Source organism: Mytilus californianus, unplaced genomic scaffold (assembly GCF_021869535.1).
Source record: "Mytilus californianus isolate M0D057914Y unplaced genomic scaffold, xbMytCali1.0.p SCAF_9, whole genome shotgun sequence".
Lineage (NCBI taxonomy): Eukaryota > Metazoa > Mollusca > Bivalvia > Mytilida > Mytilidae > Mytilus > Mytilus californianus.
In genome coordinates, this window is record NW_026262745.1 from 33,613,668 (window position 1) to 33,632,511 (window position 18,844).

An 18,844-nucleotide genomic window follows, 5' to 3' on the forward strand; every position below is an offset into this window, starting at 1 on the left:
ATATTCTTATAAAATTTTATCATTAGAATTAACCAGTTTAGAATTAAATGTATTTGTAAAGGCTTAACATATCTGAAACATCTTGCAGCGTTTGTTTAGAAATTTATAATATTTTGTTTTTGTTGAAATGCATGAAATATTTGACATCGGACTTTCAGTAACTAATGCGACAAGATATTTGTCAAAGTTAGCAGTAAACCTCAATTATACATGCAGATTACAACTCATGATGTGTTTCCTTACACAAGAAATTTATTAGAATTCAATATAAAAATCAGAAGATGTGATATGATTGCCAATGAGACTACTCTCCACCAGAGACCAAATGACATAGAAGTTTACAACTATAGGTCACCGTACAGCCTTTATCTTTTCTATTGAACAAGTTTCAGATTTACAAAAGCAATAAAACTCTTCAATGTCTTCACCGATAATTTTTTCAAATTCTTCATCATCAAAATCGTGCACTTCCATACTGATTAGTGAAATATTTGTAAGTGACGATAGTTTATTAACATAGAAAACCTAGTAAAAAACTGTCAACTGCCAAATATTGGCATGGTCGTTAAATGTCATATCCTTGACATTTATGTATACATCCGGTTACTTCGGTAAATTCCGTAATTACGAGTATCCCGAAAACGTTGTTGAACCCATGCACCGATACGACTAATTGAAAGATGTCAAGTTAATTAACAGATACTTAACGATTTTGCGGCATCGCACTATAAACGTTTGAAATCGGTTTGTTGGAGTTCCTGTCAATATAATACTTCCATGGTAAAACAAATCTGAAAAATCTTATTCTTACTGTGGTTGGCAATTTATTTACATATTTTCTAAATGTTTTCTTTTCAGGTTGAATTATTGATTATTGAAAGTTGAATGCAGACTGCTTTTTGATACACAAAAGTAAAATTTCAAGTAAAACTTCACAAAGTTTCAACTTCCAGTAGGAGAAAACTTGACATTACACCAAAACTAGACCAGACTCATGTCTCCAATAAATAAAAAAAAGCTAGAGTTAAAGTGGCTTAAAACATTATTCTCACCTTTTTGGATAAGAAAGATGTAAATACAGATGCAATGATATGTTAATTTCAAACTGACTTATAAATGCCTTTCATAGCCCACTATACAGTATGGGTTTTATCTTCTTGAAGGCTGTACAGTTGCCTATAATTTCTTACATCCACTTCATTTGAACTTTGGTGGATCGTTGTCTCATTGGCAATTGACATACCACATCCATATTTTTATATTCTCTATTTCTACAGATAATAATGCTATTCTCAAATCTACGTAAGAGATGTAACTTATCAAATATAAATACAGTGAACAGTTTGTGATAATTTGTTACCATCCTTGCAAAACAATAAGCTAAATTCAAATTAAATTTATCTCAATTTAGAAACAAATTTCATTTGTATACTATTTTAAGGAATTCAATGTGCATTTCATGTCCACTATCTAATGAATCTTATGAATTGCAATGTCTGAAGGAGTTTCTGATTTTATTTCTAGATAAATTTTAACACTGTGGTCATGCAAAAAATTGATAACATGCATTAATGAATTACAAATATATATTCTTAGCAGTTTAGAAATAGTTTGATTAATTTTATCTATTTAAATGTTCACTTTTCAAAGGCATGAAGATTCCTAAAGATTAAAACAGAAGTTTCCTTATAAATCTTTATAATTAACTATTCAGAGTACACTGATAGTAAATGTCCAAAAAGATGGTCTCTTTCATAGAAATTTTTTTCCAGACTTCTGCTTGTAAAATATTACAGGTTTGTGATAAAGAGTATTGTATCAAAAAGGTTTAAAGTTTCTTGCTTTTACCCTATGCTTAATAGATGTATTAACACTCTTGGGAAGTGAGCTGAATTTTGTTCCAAATGACCCAGGATCTAGCTCCTAATAACCTTTTGAGTCATGCAATAATCACTTTTAAATTTGATGTCAAATAGTTTCATTTGTGATTCAAAATTTTGCTGTACTAGTGTGACTTTAAGTAATGGCAGACAAATTAGCATACAAGTGAAAATTGGTCTATTAATTAACATAGATTATCAAGTTTTGAGTGATATAGTTTGTCTGATACTACAAGGCTGAAGCTGCGTGAATTTAATACCATAGAACAACAATTTAATGTTAGTATTATTTAGCAAATAACTGTCTACTATAAAATTTCAAATAAAGCTATATATATAGATCTGCTACCATTTGCGACACAATCATTTTCATTCTTGTTTCAAAAACTAAATGAAATCTCTTGAAATCAATTAAAATGGACAGACTAAAGATATCTTAAGAAACAAAAATAACTGTATTCAAAGCATTTGACATATCCTTTCTTTTACCTTTACAATAGTGTTTTGATGAAATGAGACATCACGGAAAGGAACAAAATCTTGTGTTTAATTGGAAAATTTATGATCTGTAAATAATATGAATTTAAAAGAGGGAACATAGAGTTCATTGTTTACTTAGGATGATAATAAAATCAAACTCAGACTTGATATGGAAGTCTGAAGGTGATATTTTGTGCAAGTTTTAATCTAAAATAACAGATGTTTCTTTTTGTTTACCCAAATCTTGGTAAAGACATTCCAGGAGCAATTTATATGATGTAAAATTCATCTCAAAACAAGAAGTTGCACATGATATTGTATGAAATATACTTCCTCTCTGTATGAAGCATTGACAAAAATTCACGGAGACATACTTCTAATCTTACCATATTTAGGGTCAAATGTACATTTCTGTTTTCCTATGGTTGTAATTGGATCATTTTGAGCCAGCAGTTTGAAAGGTTTTGTTTGTCTGGTTTTGTAGGCTTCCCTATAATAAATATTAAACAGTTATGTTTAAAACAAAAGTAAATTATACACAACTTGAAATTTATAATTTGGTACATATCAATATAAAGATCTGACTTGGAAACACATTAAGAAATCAATACTCTCAATTAAATAATTTTTATTGTTCTTGGTATGCTGCAGGGGTTTAAATTTTCATAAAGAAAAAAGGTCCAGGACGATTTGAATTTTAAGTTAAAGACCCTCCTTAAAAAAGTCAAAGGTCATGTATAAACCATCAGTGTAAAGGATGGGAGGTCCTTGATGGTTGTAATTCAAAAAGCAAAGGTTCCCCTCAAAGAAAATACAGGTCCTAGACCTAGGACCCACACTTATTAGAATCCTTGTCCTAGACTAGATATTGATGAAGTAATTTCTAAAACAAAAGGGCATGACCCAATACAATTTCTTTAAAAGAAAAAGAATAAGCTTTCAGAAAACAAAATAGTTAAATTCCATTTCAATTTCATCAACAGCAATTTTTGAAAAAGATAAGGTGTTGAAATAAAAAACGTTTGCCCTATATTCTTATTGTTACTGCAATTTTTCTATTTAAATAAGCAGTCAAAATGCATCCACTGTATATTTTTATGTGGTATACAATCACTGACTGTAAATTGCCTTAAGCCAAAGTAAGAGGTCTCTTCTAGGTTGAACCTTTAAAAGCAGTTCGAAGAAATATTTTTAAAAAGACAATAGTAGTGTACTGACTTGACATAAAAACAATATGAGGATACGACAGGAAACACAGAAAGCCTCACATTTTCCCCATTTCCAAGCCTTATCATTATATTGTTATTACATGTATTATGTCAAGTCAATACATTTTTATAGTCTATATCTAATCATGACCATAAAGCACTAGAGTTCTAGGTAAAAGTATGGGAAAAGGGCATATCTTTTGTCATATTGAAATTAATCCTCAGGATTTCTTTTCTAATATTTTTCAAAAATATTACTTTTCTATAAGTGCACACGCAACATTATTAGGTTAGCCATTTGTGTTGGTCATTATTTCAATATTGAATAATTATAACAATGGGGTTTTTTTCATTTGTTTTACAGTAACCCTTTTTAGGATTGACATTTTATTGATAATAAAATGCTTCGCTGGGCGCAGCTTGATACGACCGCAGAGGTCGAACCCTGAACAGTTGGGGCAAGTATGGACACAACATTCAAGCTTGAAACAGCTCTGAATTTGGATTATGATTAAATATTTGACACAGCATAGGTTTCTGACACAGAAAGAATGTGGTCTAAGAACTTCAATTTTTTTAATTTACCTATTATGGTCCAATTTCCAAAATCAAAATACATGGTTAGATTCAGCATATCAAAGAACACCATATATTCAATTTTTGTTGAAATCAAACAAAGTTTAATTTTGGACCCCAACTTGGACAAACTTGAAAACTGGGCCCATAATCAAAAATCTAAACACATGTTTAGATTCAGCATATCAAAGTACCCCAAGAATTCAATTTTTGTTAAAATCAAACTAAGTTTAATTTTGGACCCTTTGGACCTAAATGTAGACCAATTTAAAAATGGGACCCAAAATTAAAAATCTAAAAACACGGTTAGATTTGGCATATCAAAGAACCCCAAGAATTCAATTTTTGATGAAATCAAACAAAGTTTAATTTTGGACCCTTTTGACCTCAATATGAACCAATTTGATAGCGGGCCCACAAATGAAAAATCTAAATACATAGTAAGATTCAGCATATCAAAGAACCCCATATATTCAATTTTTGTTGAAATCAAACAAAGTTTAATGTTGGACCCCAATTTGGACCAACTTGAAAACTGGGCCAAAAATCTAAAATCTAAATACATGTTTAGATTCAGCATATCAAAGAACCCCATATATTCAATTTTTGTTGAAATCAAACAAAGTTTAATTTTGGACCCCAACTTGGACAAACTTGAAAACTGGGCCCATTATCAAAAATCTAAACATATGTTTAGATTCAGCATATCAAAGAACCCCAAGAATTCAATTTTTGGTAAAATCAAACTAAGTTTAATTTTGGACCCTTTTGACCTCAATGTGGACAAAGTTGATAACGGGGCCCAAAAATCAAAAATCTAAATACATGGTTAGATTCAGCATATCAAAGAACCCCATATATTCAATTTTTGTTGATATCAAACAAAGTTTAATTTTGGACCCTTTTGACCTCAATATGAACCAATTTGATAGCGGGCCCACAAATGAAAAATCTAAATACATAGTAAGATTCAGCATATCAAAGAACCCCATATATTCAATTTTTGTTGAAATCAAACAAAGTTTAATTTTGGACCCCAATTTGGACCAACTTGAAAACTGGGCCAAAAATCTAAAATCTAAATACATGTTTAGATTCAGCATATCAAAGAACCCCATATATTCAATTTTTGTTGAAATCAAACAAAGTTTAATTTTGGACCCCAACTTGGACCAACTTGAAAACTGGGCCCATTATCAAAAATCTAAACACATGTTTAGATTCAGCATATCAAATAACCCCATATATTCAATTTTTGTTAAAATCAAACAAAGTTTAATTTTGGACCCTTTGGACCTTAATGTAGACCAATTTGAAAACTGGACCCAAAATTAAAAATCTAAATACACGGTTAGATTTGGCATAACAAATAAATAAATGTGGTCAAAGATTTTACAAACTCATGCGCATACTGTCCAATTAAAGATTACTTCTTGAAATTTTTCAATATTTGAAATTTGAAAAAAAAATAATATTTGAAGAATAATTCTTTTTAATTTCTGAAATCTGAAATGAGAAAAAATTGACCCCCCACAATTTCTATCACCCCCCACCCCACCCCCTTTTTTCCCCCAAAAAATTCTTTCCCTCAAGATATGATCATAATCTCAATTCAAATTTCCAATGGAGTTTGCAACTATAATTACCCATTTAAATTTACCATAGTGCTAACTTAACCTATTTTATATTAGAATTTAAAATATAGTGTTATATCTTTCATATGGATTTTGTTGTAAAAAAAAAAGATGCAACATTTGCAGATATTTTTACTGGTCTTCCTTTATAAATATGCATTTCTTTAAACATAATTTAAAAGCAGTGTAAGGGAAGTAACCAAAACGTTGTATTTGGATTACCTCCCTTACACTGTTTTAAATTATCTTAATTGTTCATTAACCATTACTTTATACATAATTTAAAAGCAGTGTAAGGGAGATAATTTCAATGATGAATTTGATTTATCTCCCTTACACTGCTTTAAATTATGTTTTGTACTAAAGTATTTGTCCATTAACCAGGACAACCTTGTTTTTCCCCCTTTTTTGCCCCTAATTCTTAAACGGTTTGAGCCATAACCCCCCAAAGCAAATCCTAACCATCCCTTTGTGGTATGGAAACTTGTAGTATAATTTCAGAGAGATCCATACACCGTTCCACAGTTATTGTCTGGAAACTAGAAAATGCTTATTTTTGGCCCCTTTTTGGCCCCTAATTCCTTAACTGTTGGTACCATAACCCCCAAAATCAATCCCCACCTTCCTTTTGTGGTATTGAACCTTATGGTAAAATTTCATAGAGATCCATTCACTTAAACTAAAGTTAGAGTGCGAAAACTAATGCGTCTTCGGACGACGACGCCGGAAGACGACGACGCCGGACGACGACGACGATGACGCCAACGTCATACCAATATACGACCACAAAAATTTTTTTGCGGTCGTATAAAAAGCCTATCATCATAATACTTATTTAAAAGTTATCGACACTCTGATGTTATTGCATTTTGTTCCATGCTGTCAGTGTCCAAAGAATAGGATATGAGGTCATTTGAATGCTATTCACAGAATGTCATAACAAACTTGTTATGTTTGAAAAACGTCACAGATGGAAATAACCAATAAAAAATTGTCTCTACACCTTTTGTAGAACTATATATATATCTCCTTTTAGGTGTCAGACCACCAATTAAATATCCCTATCTGTTCAACCAAATTTTGCAATTTTCACAGTTTTCTAAATATTTTACCTTAAGTTTAACTTCATAGAAACCAGGTATATCCTGAATTGTACATGTATCAGCTTACTGCATGCCTTTAAAGCCTTCTAACAAAAAAACTGACCTTCAAAAAGAGGTACTCTAAAAATAACCCCTGGTTTTCTGGAAATCTTAAATTAGTATACTATGGAGCGCATTAATCCTCAATTTTTAATGCAAACTGATAGACAAGTAAATTTTGGCTCAAAATGGTCTAAATATATTTCTCTTTCCCCAAAAGTTTCATTTCTGCAAATTTGTTGGTTAGTTTAAGTAAACAAGGACATCAAAAGCACTATTTTGTGTCAGAGTAGGGCTACTTTTACATACGTTCTAAATTAGAGGGAGAAATTGGTGGTCTGACAACTTTAATTAGTCATTTCATGAATCCTGAATTGACTCCAAAATTACAATCAAACAAGAATTACTGAAGAGAAGCACCCACTCTACCACTAACCAGTAATCAACTGATTTAAAAGAGTGCTCCATTGACACAACAAATGAAAGGCAGTTATACAAAAATCTATTATTTCATAAAGTCATTTAACCATAAGGACGATATTCAACATCCTATCCTTGCTAAACTGTATCAATTGTTAGTTTTTTTTTTCACCTGGTGTACCAAATGTAAAATACAGTATGAGATTCCATTCAAAATTACAATACAAAAAAAAATAAAATTGAGAATGGAAACAGGGAATGCGTCAAAGAAACAACAACCCAACCTAAGAGCAGAAAACAGCTCAAGGCCACTAATGGGTCTTCATTACAGCGAGAAAATCCCACAAGTATTCCATTGCTCTAAAAAAGGAAAACATGACTTATGGAGAGCAGCACTGATGTACTTTATCAAAAGCTCTGCTATTTCCCTGATACTTTGTATGCAGTTTAATTAATTGTTTATGTTAAATGTCACTTTCAGTACTATTGGTAATATCATGGCGGCCAGCTTTTATAATATTGGTGAAGGAAGCCTGAGTACCTGGAGAGAAACCTTCAGCAGGAAAACTAGCAATCCAAGCCAATTATTTGGTTTGATTATCTTCTCATTTTCATTTCAAAATTATTTCATTTAGTTTTATTTCTATTCAGATCATAATGCCTTTTCCCTGTGTTATCCTTACAAAATATGTCAATTTTTCACAACCTGTGACTTAAAAACATGCTTGATGACCTATCGTCTTTTTTATAGTTTCTTTTAAATTATGAGATAAACTACAATTTTCCAAAGTACGAAAATATTAGGTCCTTTTTTGGTCATCAACCACACTACCTTAAAGATTCCTACACTCATAATCGAACCAAATCAGCAATATATTTTAAATAGAAGAAGAATGTGTCCATGGGACACAGATGATGCCCCTGCTTGCATATAATGTTATAAAGGGACATAACTAAAGAATGGTAAAAGTGACACTACTCAAATTCAAATTAGATCTGATTTAAATTCAGCAATTTTTTCCTTTTGTAAAGGGGCATAACTCTAGAACAGTAAAAGTGACGCCACCTAAATTCAAAGTTGATCTGTATTTTGTGGTAATAAGCATTGTGTTTAAGTTTCATAACATTTGGTTGAGGCAAACTAAAGTTAGAGAATGAATTTTTGGACTACGTAGGGACAGACGTTCAGATGGACAGGGGTCACACTTAATTCAAAAATTAGAATTTTAGGCCTAATACACCCTAATCACTAATTTTTGGTTTATAAAAATAAAGACATAATCAACACTATGGGTATACCAGAATGATACACATATGTATGAAATCTTTTCAAATTACAAATTTGTCTTTTAAATGAATATGAATTTAAGACAACAGTTCAATACAGTACTAATATAATCCTAATCACATACATATCATCTATTGATTATTTTTTAAATGTTATCCAGGTAAAATATATAATGAACTGCAATCATAAGAGTCTTTATACAAGGATGACTGGCTCTATAAACATGGTATTTTGCTAAGTAGTGAAGAATATAAATGATCAATATGTTTACAATTTGAAATGTTTATACATAGCTTACTAAGGTATTTAAAACTACTATATGCCAATAATATAGTATTAAACAGAGTCATAAAACTCAGATAAACTTTAGCTTATATAGATACTTAATCTTTTTATGCTAACTTTTACATATTTTATCTATGTTTGTCAATTTAAGGCAATGTTTGGAAAATTCATTTAAACTTTTAACTTGGCTTTATAAAAGTGCAGCTTGAAACTTTGTCAAAAAAACAATCAGCACCTTGATATTGAATAACTGGTCATATACTGTTCAAAATTTAATATATCTTCATGATAAGGAAACTCTGCAGGTTTGAAATTCTTAAAGAATGGAGAATGGTCTTTAATGAACATTTAACTATATGAAAATATAAAATGTATATATGAAAAATGACTAGGCTCCCAATTATGGAAAAATAGGGGGAAAAAGCTCTAAAACAATTCCATAATAACAGGTGCAAAACATCAATATATGTAAAATATTTTTGTGGGGTTTCAAGGATCCAGATTCTAAGGTCAAAATCGTAGGAGGCGTTGATTACACAAAATTGGTATAGTCCTTTGTTAATTTTGTCTGGTAAAATGAAAAAAAATATTCAAATAATTCCATAGTAGCAGGTGCTCAACTATAAATATGAGTGCAATCTTTCTAAGGAGTTTCAAGGATCAAGATCAACTCTCTAGTAGGAGTTGATTACACAAAATAGGTACCCACTTATCCCACCCTCTCTCTCCCCAATCTGCTTGCCAAACCTCCAACTGACATCACCATACTATAGGCTGGTTTTGTAATTCATGCAATCCAACTAAAATTTACAAAAGTTTTCAGCTTAAGTTGAAAAAAAATTTTAAACTCTGAAAAGAGAGTAATAGAAAATGCCTCTGCAACCAAGTTTTTGTCTGATAGGAAAAAAATTAGAACTTTTAAAGTGGCATTTGCTGTCAAATTCATGCTCACCTATTTGACTTAAATTCTCATATTTAATTTATAACATACTAAAACGTACAACCAAAGTACAAAAAGTCTAAAATAAACAATTAACAATGCATGGACTCAATAATATGTATCAACATTTCGTGTGTATTTTTGTCTAGACACCATCTAATTAATCATTGAGATGACCTCTGAAGACTCCTGAGGGTCATTTAACCTGATGAAAACATAAATATAAATATAAATATAAACAGATAGTGAGCACGAGCAATTAGATTTTTCTCAGGGCATAAAGATTACCATTTCTCGTTTCCCGGGGAAAGTAAAAGAGGGACAAAAGATACCAGAGGGACAGTCAAACTCATAGATCGAAAACAAACTGACAATGCCATGACCAAAAATAAAAAGACAAATAGACAAATAATAGTACAGATGACACAACATAGAAAACTAAAGACTAAGCAACACGAACCCACACCAAAAACTGGGGGTGATCTCAGGTGCTCCAGAAGGGTAAGCAGATCCTGCTCCACATGTGGCACCCGTCGTGTGGCTTATGTTATTACAAATCTGGTAAATAGTCTAAATTATTACACGGGAAAGTGACATTGCAGTTGTTAATATCCCGTCGTTAGCCGGTAAATAAATAAAATAATTTGTCCCTAGATTACTTGTTTAAATGTCAAAATACTTCTGTAAGATCATCTGAGCGTTGAATTTCCATGATTTCATCACATTTTTACGCGATTTACATGTGTGCCTTTTGGTATTTAGTTAGATCGTTAGAGGACTGGTTTAAATTTATGATATCCGGTTTGTAGCACAGGAACCAGTTTGTATTATTATAATCAGTTGACATGTTAAACCCTTAAAAGTATGCTCAGATTGCAGGATTTTGCATCTTAAATTTCAAAATTTTCTGGGGGGGCATGCCCCCCAACCCCCCTAGCAAATTTGACCTGCTTAGCAGGTCTCAACCGGGGATAGTGGATTTGCACACGGGAAAGTGAATTTTTTTAATCACTTTCCCTTGGGTAAGTGGCCTGCCAAAAAATTTTTCATGCCCTGTTTTCTTAGTCTGTTTGATTTCTTATTATAGGTTAAAAAATATGTTGATCATCGTTTTCACCTGTATAAGAATGATTTTTTCGTGGGTAGAATGATTTTTTCGAGGGTAGAATCGGTCAACCAAATGGTTAATCCTTGTTTCACTTTCAATGTTGAAATTCTTTTCCTTTTAATAGCTGAATACATGCATAACCCATGTCCAGCTAAGGGGTTAGATTGAAGGTCACATGAATACGGATTCAATGATGTCGAATCATTCACTTGCAAGTGAATAATTCATCAGCGATGTTTATTAGCTTATTTTGACAAAATTGAACCAAATTGGCTGCTAAAAGCCAATTATTATTTCACTATTTAACTTTCATTGATGATTGAACAAAAAATAAATGGGGAATGTATCCATGGGACACAGATGTTGACCCTGCTTGCATATCATATAAAGTTATAAAGGGACATAACTGAAGAACGATAAAAGTGACACTACCCAAATTTGATATTGATCTGAGTTTTGTAGTAATAAGTATTGTGTATAAGTTTCATAACATTTGGTTGAGGCAAACTAAAGTTACAGAATGGAAACGAAAAATTCTGCAATTTTTCCATTTGTAAAGGGGCATAACTCCACAACAGTATAACTCTAGAACAGTAAAAGTGACGCCACCTAAATTCACACTTGATCTGTATTTTGTGGTAATAAGCATTGTGTATAAGTTTCAAAACATTTGGTTGAGGCAAACTAAAGTTACAGAATGGAAACAAAAAATTCTGCAATTTTTCCATTTGTAAAGGAGCATAACTCTAGAACGGTTACAGTGACGCCACCAAAATTCAAACTTGATCTGTGTTTTGTGGTAATAAGCATTGTGCATAAGTTTCATAACATTTGGTTGAGGCTAACTTAAGTTAGAGAACGGAAACGAAAAATTCAGCAATTTTTCCATTTGTAAAGGGGCATAACTCTAGAACAGTTAAAGTGACACCACCAAAATTCAAACTTGGTCTGTATTTTGTGGTAATAAGCATTGTGTATAAGTTTCATAACATTTGGTTGAGATAACTAAAGTAAGAGAACGGAAACCAACTTTGGGACGTACAGACGGACGGACGGACAAGGGTAAAACTTAATGCCCCCTCCGCTACGGCAGAGGCATAAAAATCATATTATTTTTTTCTATATCTCGTAGCTAATGCCCCTTTAAAAATGAACATGTTATTTCCACAAATTATCATGCCATTAGTATTTTAAGAGAAAACAAAACTTTGAAAGTTAACAAATGCCAACATACAATGGATCAACAGGAAAGATATAATAAGCAGGAATTATAGTGAGACTGTGCTTTTTATCTTTTATTGGCCATTTATTCTATTTCCACTCACAGTACTGCTTATATATTCATACTTGAGCTTGAGCTATTATATTACAAAATACCAACCAGCATACTCCTTGGTTTGGAATTGGATTTTTTCTGACATCCTGAAGTTGTCCAGTTTCTGTTTCAGCTATGTATACCACACAACAAATCTGCTCAGACAAAAATTACATAATTCAGTTTTTGACAACTTCTGTTAGAACCATGTTTCAGACTTTTACATCATAAATGAATAGTATAAGTTACAAACTTACATAGTGGCTTGTACAGTGAATAAGAAATTATATGAGGTCCAAAAACTTATATTGGCCTGAGCTAGCAACAACTCAAGGTATACTCAGGTATGTTAGTTTGAAAAAATTCCTATCTGGTCAGCGTTTTAACTAGAGTCCAAATTTTACCTAGAAATAGGGGCCAGATTTGGACTATATTGAACAGGTTCCTTTACAACAATATGTTTATTGTTTTAAATTTAATACATCATTTTTAAACATAGTTTAGCCACTGACTCACATTATAAAGAACAGACTCTTAAGATTAAACTGAGTAAAAGTATATATATACGTGAACAATCATTTATACTCTACAATTGTAATGCAATTTTCTAAGTTATGATGACAACATAAGGGATAAGTTGTATCAAAGTTTTTCAGAAGACTGAACAAAATTTTATACATCTTGACTTTAATCACCTAGCATGCAGCCCTTTAAATTCTGTAAATATGAAATTAAATAGCATGCATTTAAGAAAATGAATATATTTCCATTTAAAAACATACTTCAAGGTCAAAATTCATGCTTTTTACTGTTTACACACCACATAACATTGACATTTAAATTTGATCACACACTGGTATTCCTTTTTAACAGCCCAATCATTCTTTTTAACATCAATTTCTAACAAACACTTGAGGTTTAAACAAATAAAAATAGGTGATGTGTTCACCTGTTATCTCAGTTTATAAAAAGGGAAAACTTTTATAGAAAGAACAACTTTTTCAAACACTGAGAAAGTTCAATCGGAGAAAAATCATAATCAGGGTCGTAAGAGCAAAGGTGCAAAAATATGCTTTTGCTTTTCCCCCACCCCAACTATTTTTTGTCAAAAAAAATCTTGTAAGAGGACACTTTTTAACTTCTATACTATTAGATTATTGAAAAGTTTATCTTTATCTTGTCACTTTCAGAAGTCCCCCCACTGTTCAGTTTACTCCTATTGCCAATGAAATTAAGTTATGTCATGCTTTGTCTCTGATCTTTCTCTTTCAGGAATACAATTATATGCTTTTCATCTCAAAACAACAACAGAAATCCATCTTTCATACTTATGAATGTAAACATGCAAATCAACGCCATACTGTTTATTACAACATACCGGTTTGGCTGTTTGAACTTTGATTGCATCTTCTATTAAAGTAAACCAATCAGCAACATCTGCAGATTGTTCTAACTTCTGTAACAACTCCTGTAAAATTGTGAAAATATGGATAACAACTTGCATCTGTTTGATCAGAAAATAAATTACAATAAATGATGTTTGTATTAACATTATATTTATCTTATACATACCGGTACTTCTACTTGTATTTCCAACTTTTTTGCATTGATCCTTAAATTGGACAATCAAACTGAAGTATCAAAACAAACAAAAAGTCTTACCTCTGGCTTGGATTTTCTATATAAATATGCAAACATTTTTGTTTTCACAGAATTTTACACAACATATATCCGTATATAACACAAACAACATAAAAACTGGTGAAAAGTTACATCGCCAATTTAGCATAAAAATATTCAAATCTGTTTTTAATGATACATTTTGTAAAACAAGATAAACATTTCAATTTAAAGCCTCTTACAATAATGAAAACGAATAAATTTCACAATCAATCTTCTATCAGAAAGAATGTGTTGGACTAAAATCCTTTAAAAGTAAAATATAGGTCCAGATTACAGGTATGTTACTATTTAAAGTCCAATGTTATTGTTTTTTTCACACATTCACTGCCAATTGTTGAAGGCTAATATAGTATTATAAACTGGAAGTGGTTTTAAAAGAACAATATTTATAAAACCTTTTCCAGACAGTCAAATTATAAAAAGAATAAAGTAATTATGGATTTAACATTGAAAGCAATAGTGCACAAGCTGAAATGTCTCACCTGTTTTACTTTTCATTGAATTTATGTTGAAAGTCTGTAACATGAAGGTTTTACTACAAGTATCACATACACTTAACATTATCAATGTTCTATGATAATGAGGTCATGGTCAGATGAACCAGGCCAGACAATCAGGTACACCTTACAATCATTCCATACACCACATTTAGTTAACCTGTTGCTTATATTATCTGATAAACTGACAAAATTATGAAAACTTATCATTGACCAATGAACCATGAAAATGAGGTCAAGGTCAGATAATACCTGCTAGACAGACATGTACACCTTGCAATTGTTCCATACACAAAACATAGCTGACCTATTTATATTAGTATTTGGAAAACCGACCAAAACACAAAACCCAACATTGAACAATGCAAATGAGGTCAAGGTCAGATGATAACGGCTAGACCGACATGTAAACCTTACATTCATTCCATACACCAAATGTAGTTGACCTGTTGCTTATAGTACTTGAAAAACAGACCAAAACACAAAAACTTAACATTGACCAATGAACCATGAAAATGAGGTCAAGGTCAGATGAAACCTCCCAGACTGACATGTACCCCTTACATTCATTCCATACACCACATATAGTAAGTTGACCTACTGCTGATAGTATCGAAGAAACGGACCTAATCATGTTACTTTAACCCATATACCAAATATATTTATCCTACTACTCATAATAATGAAGTTATTCACATGATAAAAAAAACTAAATTTTTTCAACTAGTCGCTGAATCATGAAAATGAGGTCAAGGACAATGGACATATGACAGACAACAAACTTCGTAACATAAGGTATCTGCATACAAGGTGTGAAGTGAAGCATCCATGTCTTCTACCTTCTGAAATATGAAGCTTTATACAAATAGTTTACGTCGCCGCCGGATAGTAATACCTATGTCTCAAAACTTGAGCAGCCTTTAATGCACAGGAGTGTTATATTTTAAAGAGGCTAAGTATAAACAGAGCCAACACGGTCACCTGCAATGGACCAATAAAATATATATTTTGACAGCTTTTAACTAGCTATCTATATATAGTCATGGAATACTGGTGATCAGACAATGATGGCTGCTTTTATAGTTGAGGGACCACATGAAGAACATGGCTAATATCTTGCACAGTCATTCTCTAAAAATTGAAAAGGCTGTAACATAAATTCATGCTCAACTATTTACTATGGATCATGCAAGACAGGTTACATGCATACAATATATACAACCCTGTGAAGTTGATTTCTTCAAATGTGTTTTGCAGATTTTGTCTGCTGATACATTAAGGGCATTTTTCATAGGTAATCCTGTAAAAGGGTAACTATTCATTGTTCCAACCATATATTAATTCTCCATTTTATATGAATTTACATGCTAATCTGTGCAAATATACCTCTTATGACCCTCACTAAACTAAATTCTACTTCACAGGTATATAGAAAAAGCCACTCATTTTACAAAAAACTAACGTGCAAAATTACTTTAAGGCATGAACATTTCAGTATAACTTACGATCAGCTTTTGTCGTAAAATTTTTTTGTGAAAAGAGCCCCAGCTTTATATGCATACATGTATGTCAAATGTATTATTTCAGTATTGCCATAATAATCACGATCAGTTTGAAAACATATCAGCTAAAATTATGACAATCAGACAGTGCTTAATTTTGTTTCGGTGACAGTCTGTTGTCTGAAAAAATGGACTATTTAAAATTTTGAGTAACATCAATGTCTTAATAATTACATTTCAGGTGCATGAAAAGCTACAAACTTCCATGATCATGCAACATCTCAAACTTCAACTTAGAATTTAAAAGGTTTGTTTTGGCTATAGCAAATCTTAATTTGTTTTCCCAAAAACAACCAAATTAATTGCAATGTATATATGTACCCTCGAAAAACATTTAGGTTGACTGTTTATAACTTTCTACACTTCTTTTCCACACAATCTTATCAAACAGAAGCAAAGATTTGGTTTTGTAGTTTTGCTGTTCCTGTAGAAACCATATTACAAAATGAATATCACATCCTAATTTTTTAGATGATGTTTACAGAGCCTGCAAATTTAGATATGATCCAAATAAACTTTTTAACAATGAAGTAAGATCTTTAAATAGTGTTTCCATCAGGAGTAACATTGATTTTGGTTTTAATAAATTAAAACATAACTGTCAATTATACTTATATTGTGGCATTGCAAAAGATAATGCTTTTCTCAGACTGCTTCTTATCTACTGGATGTGTACAGATTGATATTCTAGTCTGGAAAAACATGATGGATTTATTTGTTGAAATGGCCTTAAAATAACTTTCAGAAACTGTGAGTACTCTTTATTGGTACTTCATGTTTTTTTGTCTTTTTCGTTATGTTTTTGAGCTTCATACAGATCATATAGCCTTTCCAACTGTCAGAGATTTTTTTTCGTTTGTTGTGCAGCTACACCACTGTCCCAATTTAGGGGAAGGGTTATGCACTCAAAAAAATCTTTAACCCCTATATGCTTTATGTGCCTGTCCAGAGCCCCTGAACCTGTAATTCAGTGGTTGTTGTTAGATGCTGTCTGCCATACTTCGTTTACTATTTTTAGCATAAATCAAGTTGTTGGTTTTCTCTTTTGAATAATATCCAGTGGCGGATCCAGAACTTTTTGTAAGGGGGGGGGCCCACTCCAGTCACGCTTCAGTGATTCCTTATATAATCAACCAAATTTTTCCCACGAAAGGGAGGGCCTGGGCCCCCCAGGGCCCCTCCTGGATCCGCCTATGATATCAAATTTTGTAATGACAGGGCCTTTTACAGCTTACTATACGGTATGGGTTTTGCTCATTGTTAAAGGCCATACAATGACCTATAGTTGTTTACATCCTTGTCCTTTGGTGTCTGGTTGATAGCTGTCTTATATATATATATGCAATCATACCACATCTATTTATTTTTTTATATATCTAGCATAATGTTTCTATGTACATGTACGTCCAAATTTTAAATACTAATAAAGACAATGCTTTAAATAAATTTAAAAAGCCGATTTATACTTTGTATAGTATCCTTAAGCAATAGAAGAAGTCTATGCATGATAATTCTTTAGCTGCATACTAAGCTAAATCAGAGTATTAAAAGTTTGACAAATTTAAAAAGCACATTTGATGAAAGCTTTGGCAATATATTTAAATAAATCTTTTAAGCTACCTTTGCTAAAAGCAAGAAATTTAAATAATTGTAAAATTTCTCACCTCTATTACCATAGTAACAGCTATAATAATTCAATGAATATTTGTAAAAATCCACTGTGTTCAATCCTAACATAACAATTTTAATCAAACATTTCTCTAAACTTCTATCTAATGAAAACTTAGTAATCAGTATGTTTCAACACAAATCATCACTTCACCTGAGCTAATCAAGTAATGATAGTCCCAGGACTATCAATATACTATGTTTACTTAGGGTTCAATTCTAATTTACATTGTCAGATTAATGAAAATAACTATAATATGATCAGTCAGATTCAATACTATTAATTTATAAAGTTCCCATGGCTCATCTATTTCATATTAGATCAGTATAAAGTTTACTAATACTAGGGATGTCATCTCTAATACAATGTACTGAAGTGACATGATTGCAAGGGTGTGTTGAACAAAAGGTAAGGTGTCCAGTCCTTGAGAGTGCTCCCTATTTCTAGCAGATTTATATAAAGTTTTGTCCCAAAAGCTCATATGGTAGAGTAGCTAGCAGTTACTGTGTCAGCTGTCTTTTTGATTGTTTTCGTTTTATATATGCTTAATACGAACTCTTGATTTCTATGTTTAATTGTATGTGTGAATGTTTTGATACGTATATATTGTTTGGTGTGCTTTTATTTCATCTATTTTAAAAGCTTCTCAGAGCTTTGTTTGTAATTGTCTAGTATATATATACTGACTTTAAATAAAGCTTTATTTTTAATGTCTTATGTAAAAAGAGGCATAGGAATTGGAAATAAAAGAGACACTAGAAATAACAACATTGAATTATGAACGGTATTGTTGATGTTGAATATTATGAATACAAAACACATTTATCTTACCACGTCATGCAAAATGTTCATTGAACATTATTTTGCTTAAATTAAGTGGTAATCCAGAACCCAAATTAATTGCAAAATCTTGGCAACATAAGATTTAATTAGCATATATATACAATTATTTAAATGATAACATGTATACTTTGTGTTGCACTACATGTAAGGTTGAAAGACATATAGTTGAATCATACTGAACACTGGTGCTGGGTATACAGATATTACTATGATGTTGACCCTTAGGCTTATCTTGGTCTTGGAAAATAAAAAATGGGCAATAAATATCTAATAATAAAATAATAAAAAAATACTTGAAAACAATCAGCAGAGCT

At 31.5% G+C, this 18,844-nt stretch overlaps 1 protein-coding gene across 4 annotated transcripts in view; it reads right to left on the bottom strand.

Moving 5' to 3' along the window:
- The window catches only part of LOC127715070 (cGMP-dependent 3',5'-cyclic phosphodiesterase-like), a 120,365-nt gene that overhangs the window by 93,273 nt on the left and 8,248 nt on the right, over nt 1-18,844 (bottom strand). For 2 of the 4 annotated variants that reach the window (XM_052221095.1, XM_052221096.1), the window contains exons 2-5: nt 17,683-17,702; nt 13,655-13,744; nt 12,343-12,431; nt 2,747-2,850 (exon numbers count right to left, since the gene is read on the bottom strand). In XM_052221095.1, coding sequence (XP_052077055.1) covers nt 2,747-2,850; nt 12,343-12,431; nt 13,655-13,744; nt 17,683-17,694 — 295 coding nt within the window. In that variant the 5' untranslated portion in view covers nt 17,695-17,702. The remainder of the gene's footprint in view (nt 1-2,746; nt 2,851-12,342; nt 12,432-13,654; nt 13,745-17,682; nt 17,703-18,844) is intronic. The other 2 variants (XM_052221097.1, XM_052221094.1) reach the window with 1 other exon arrangement.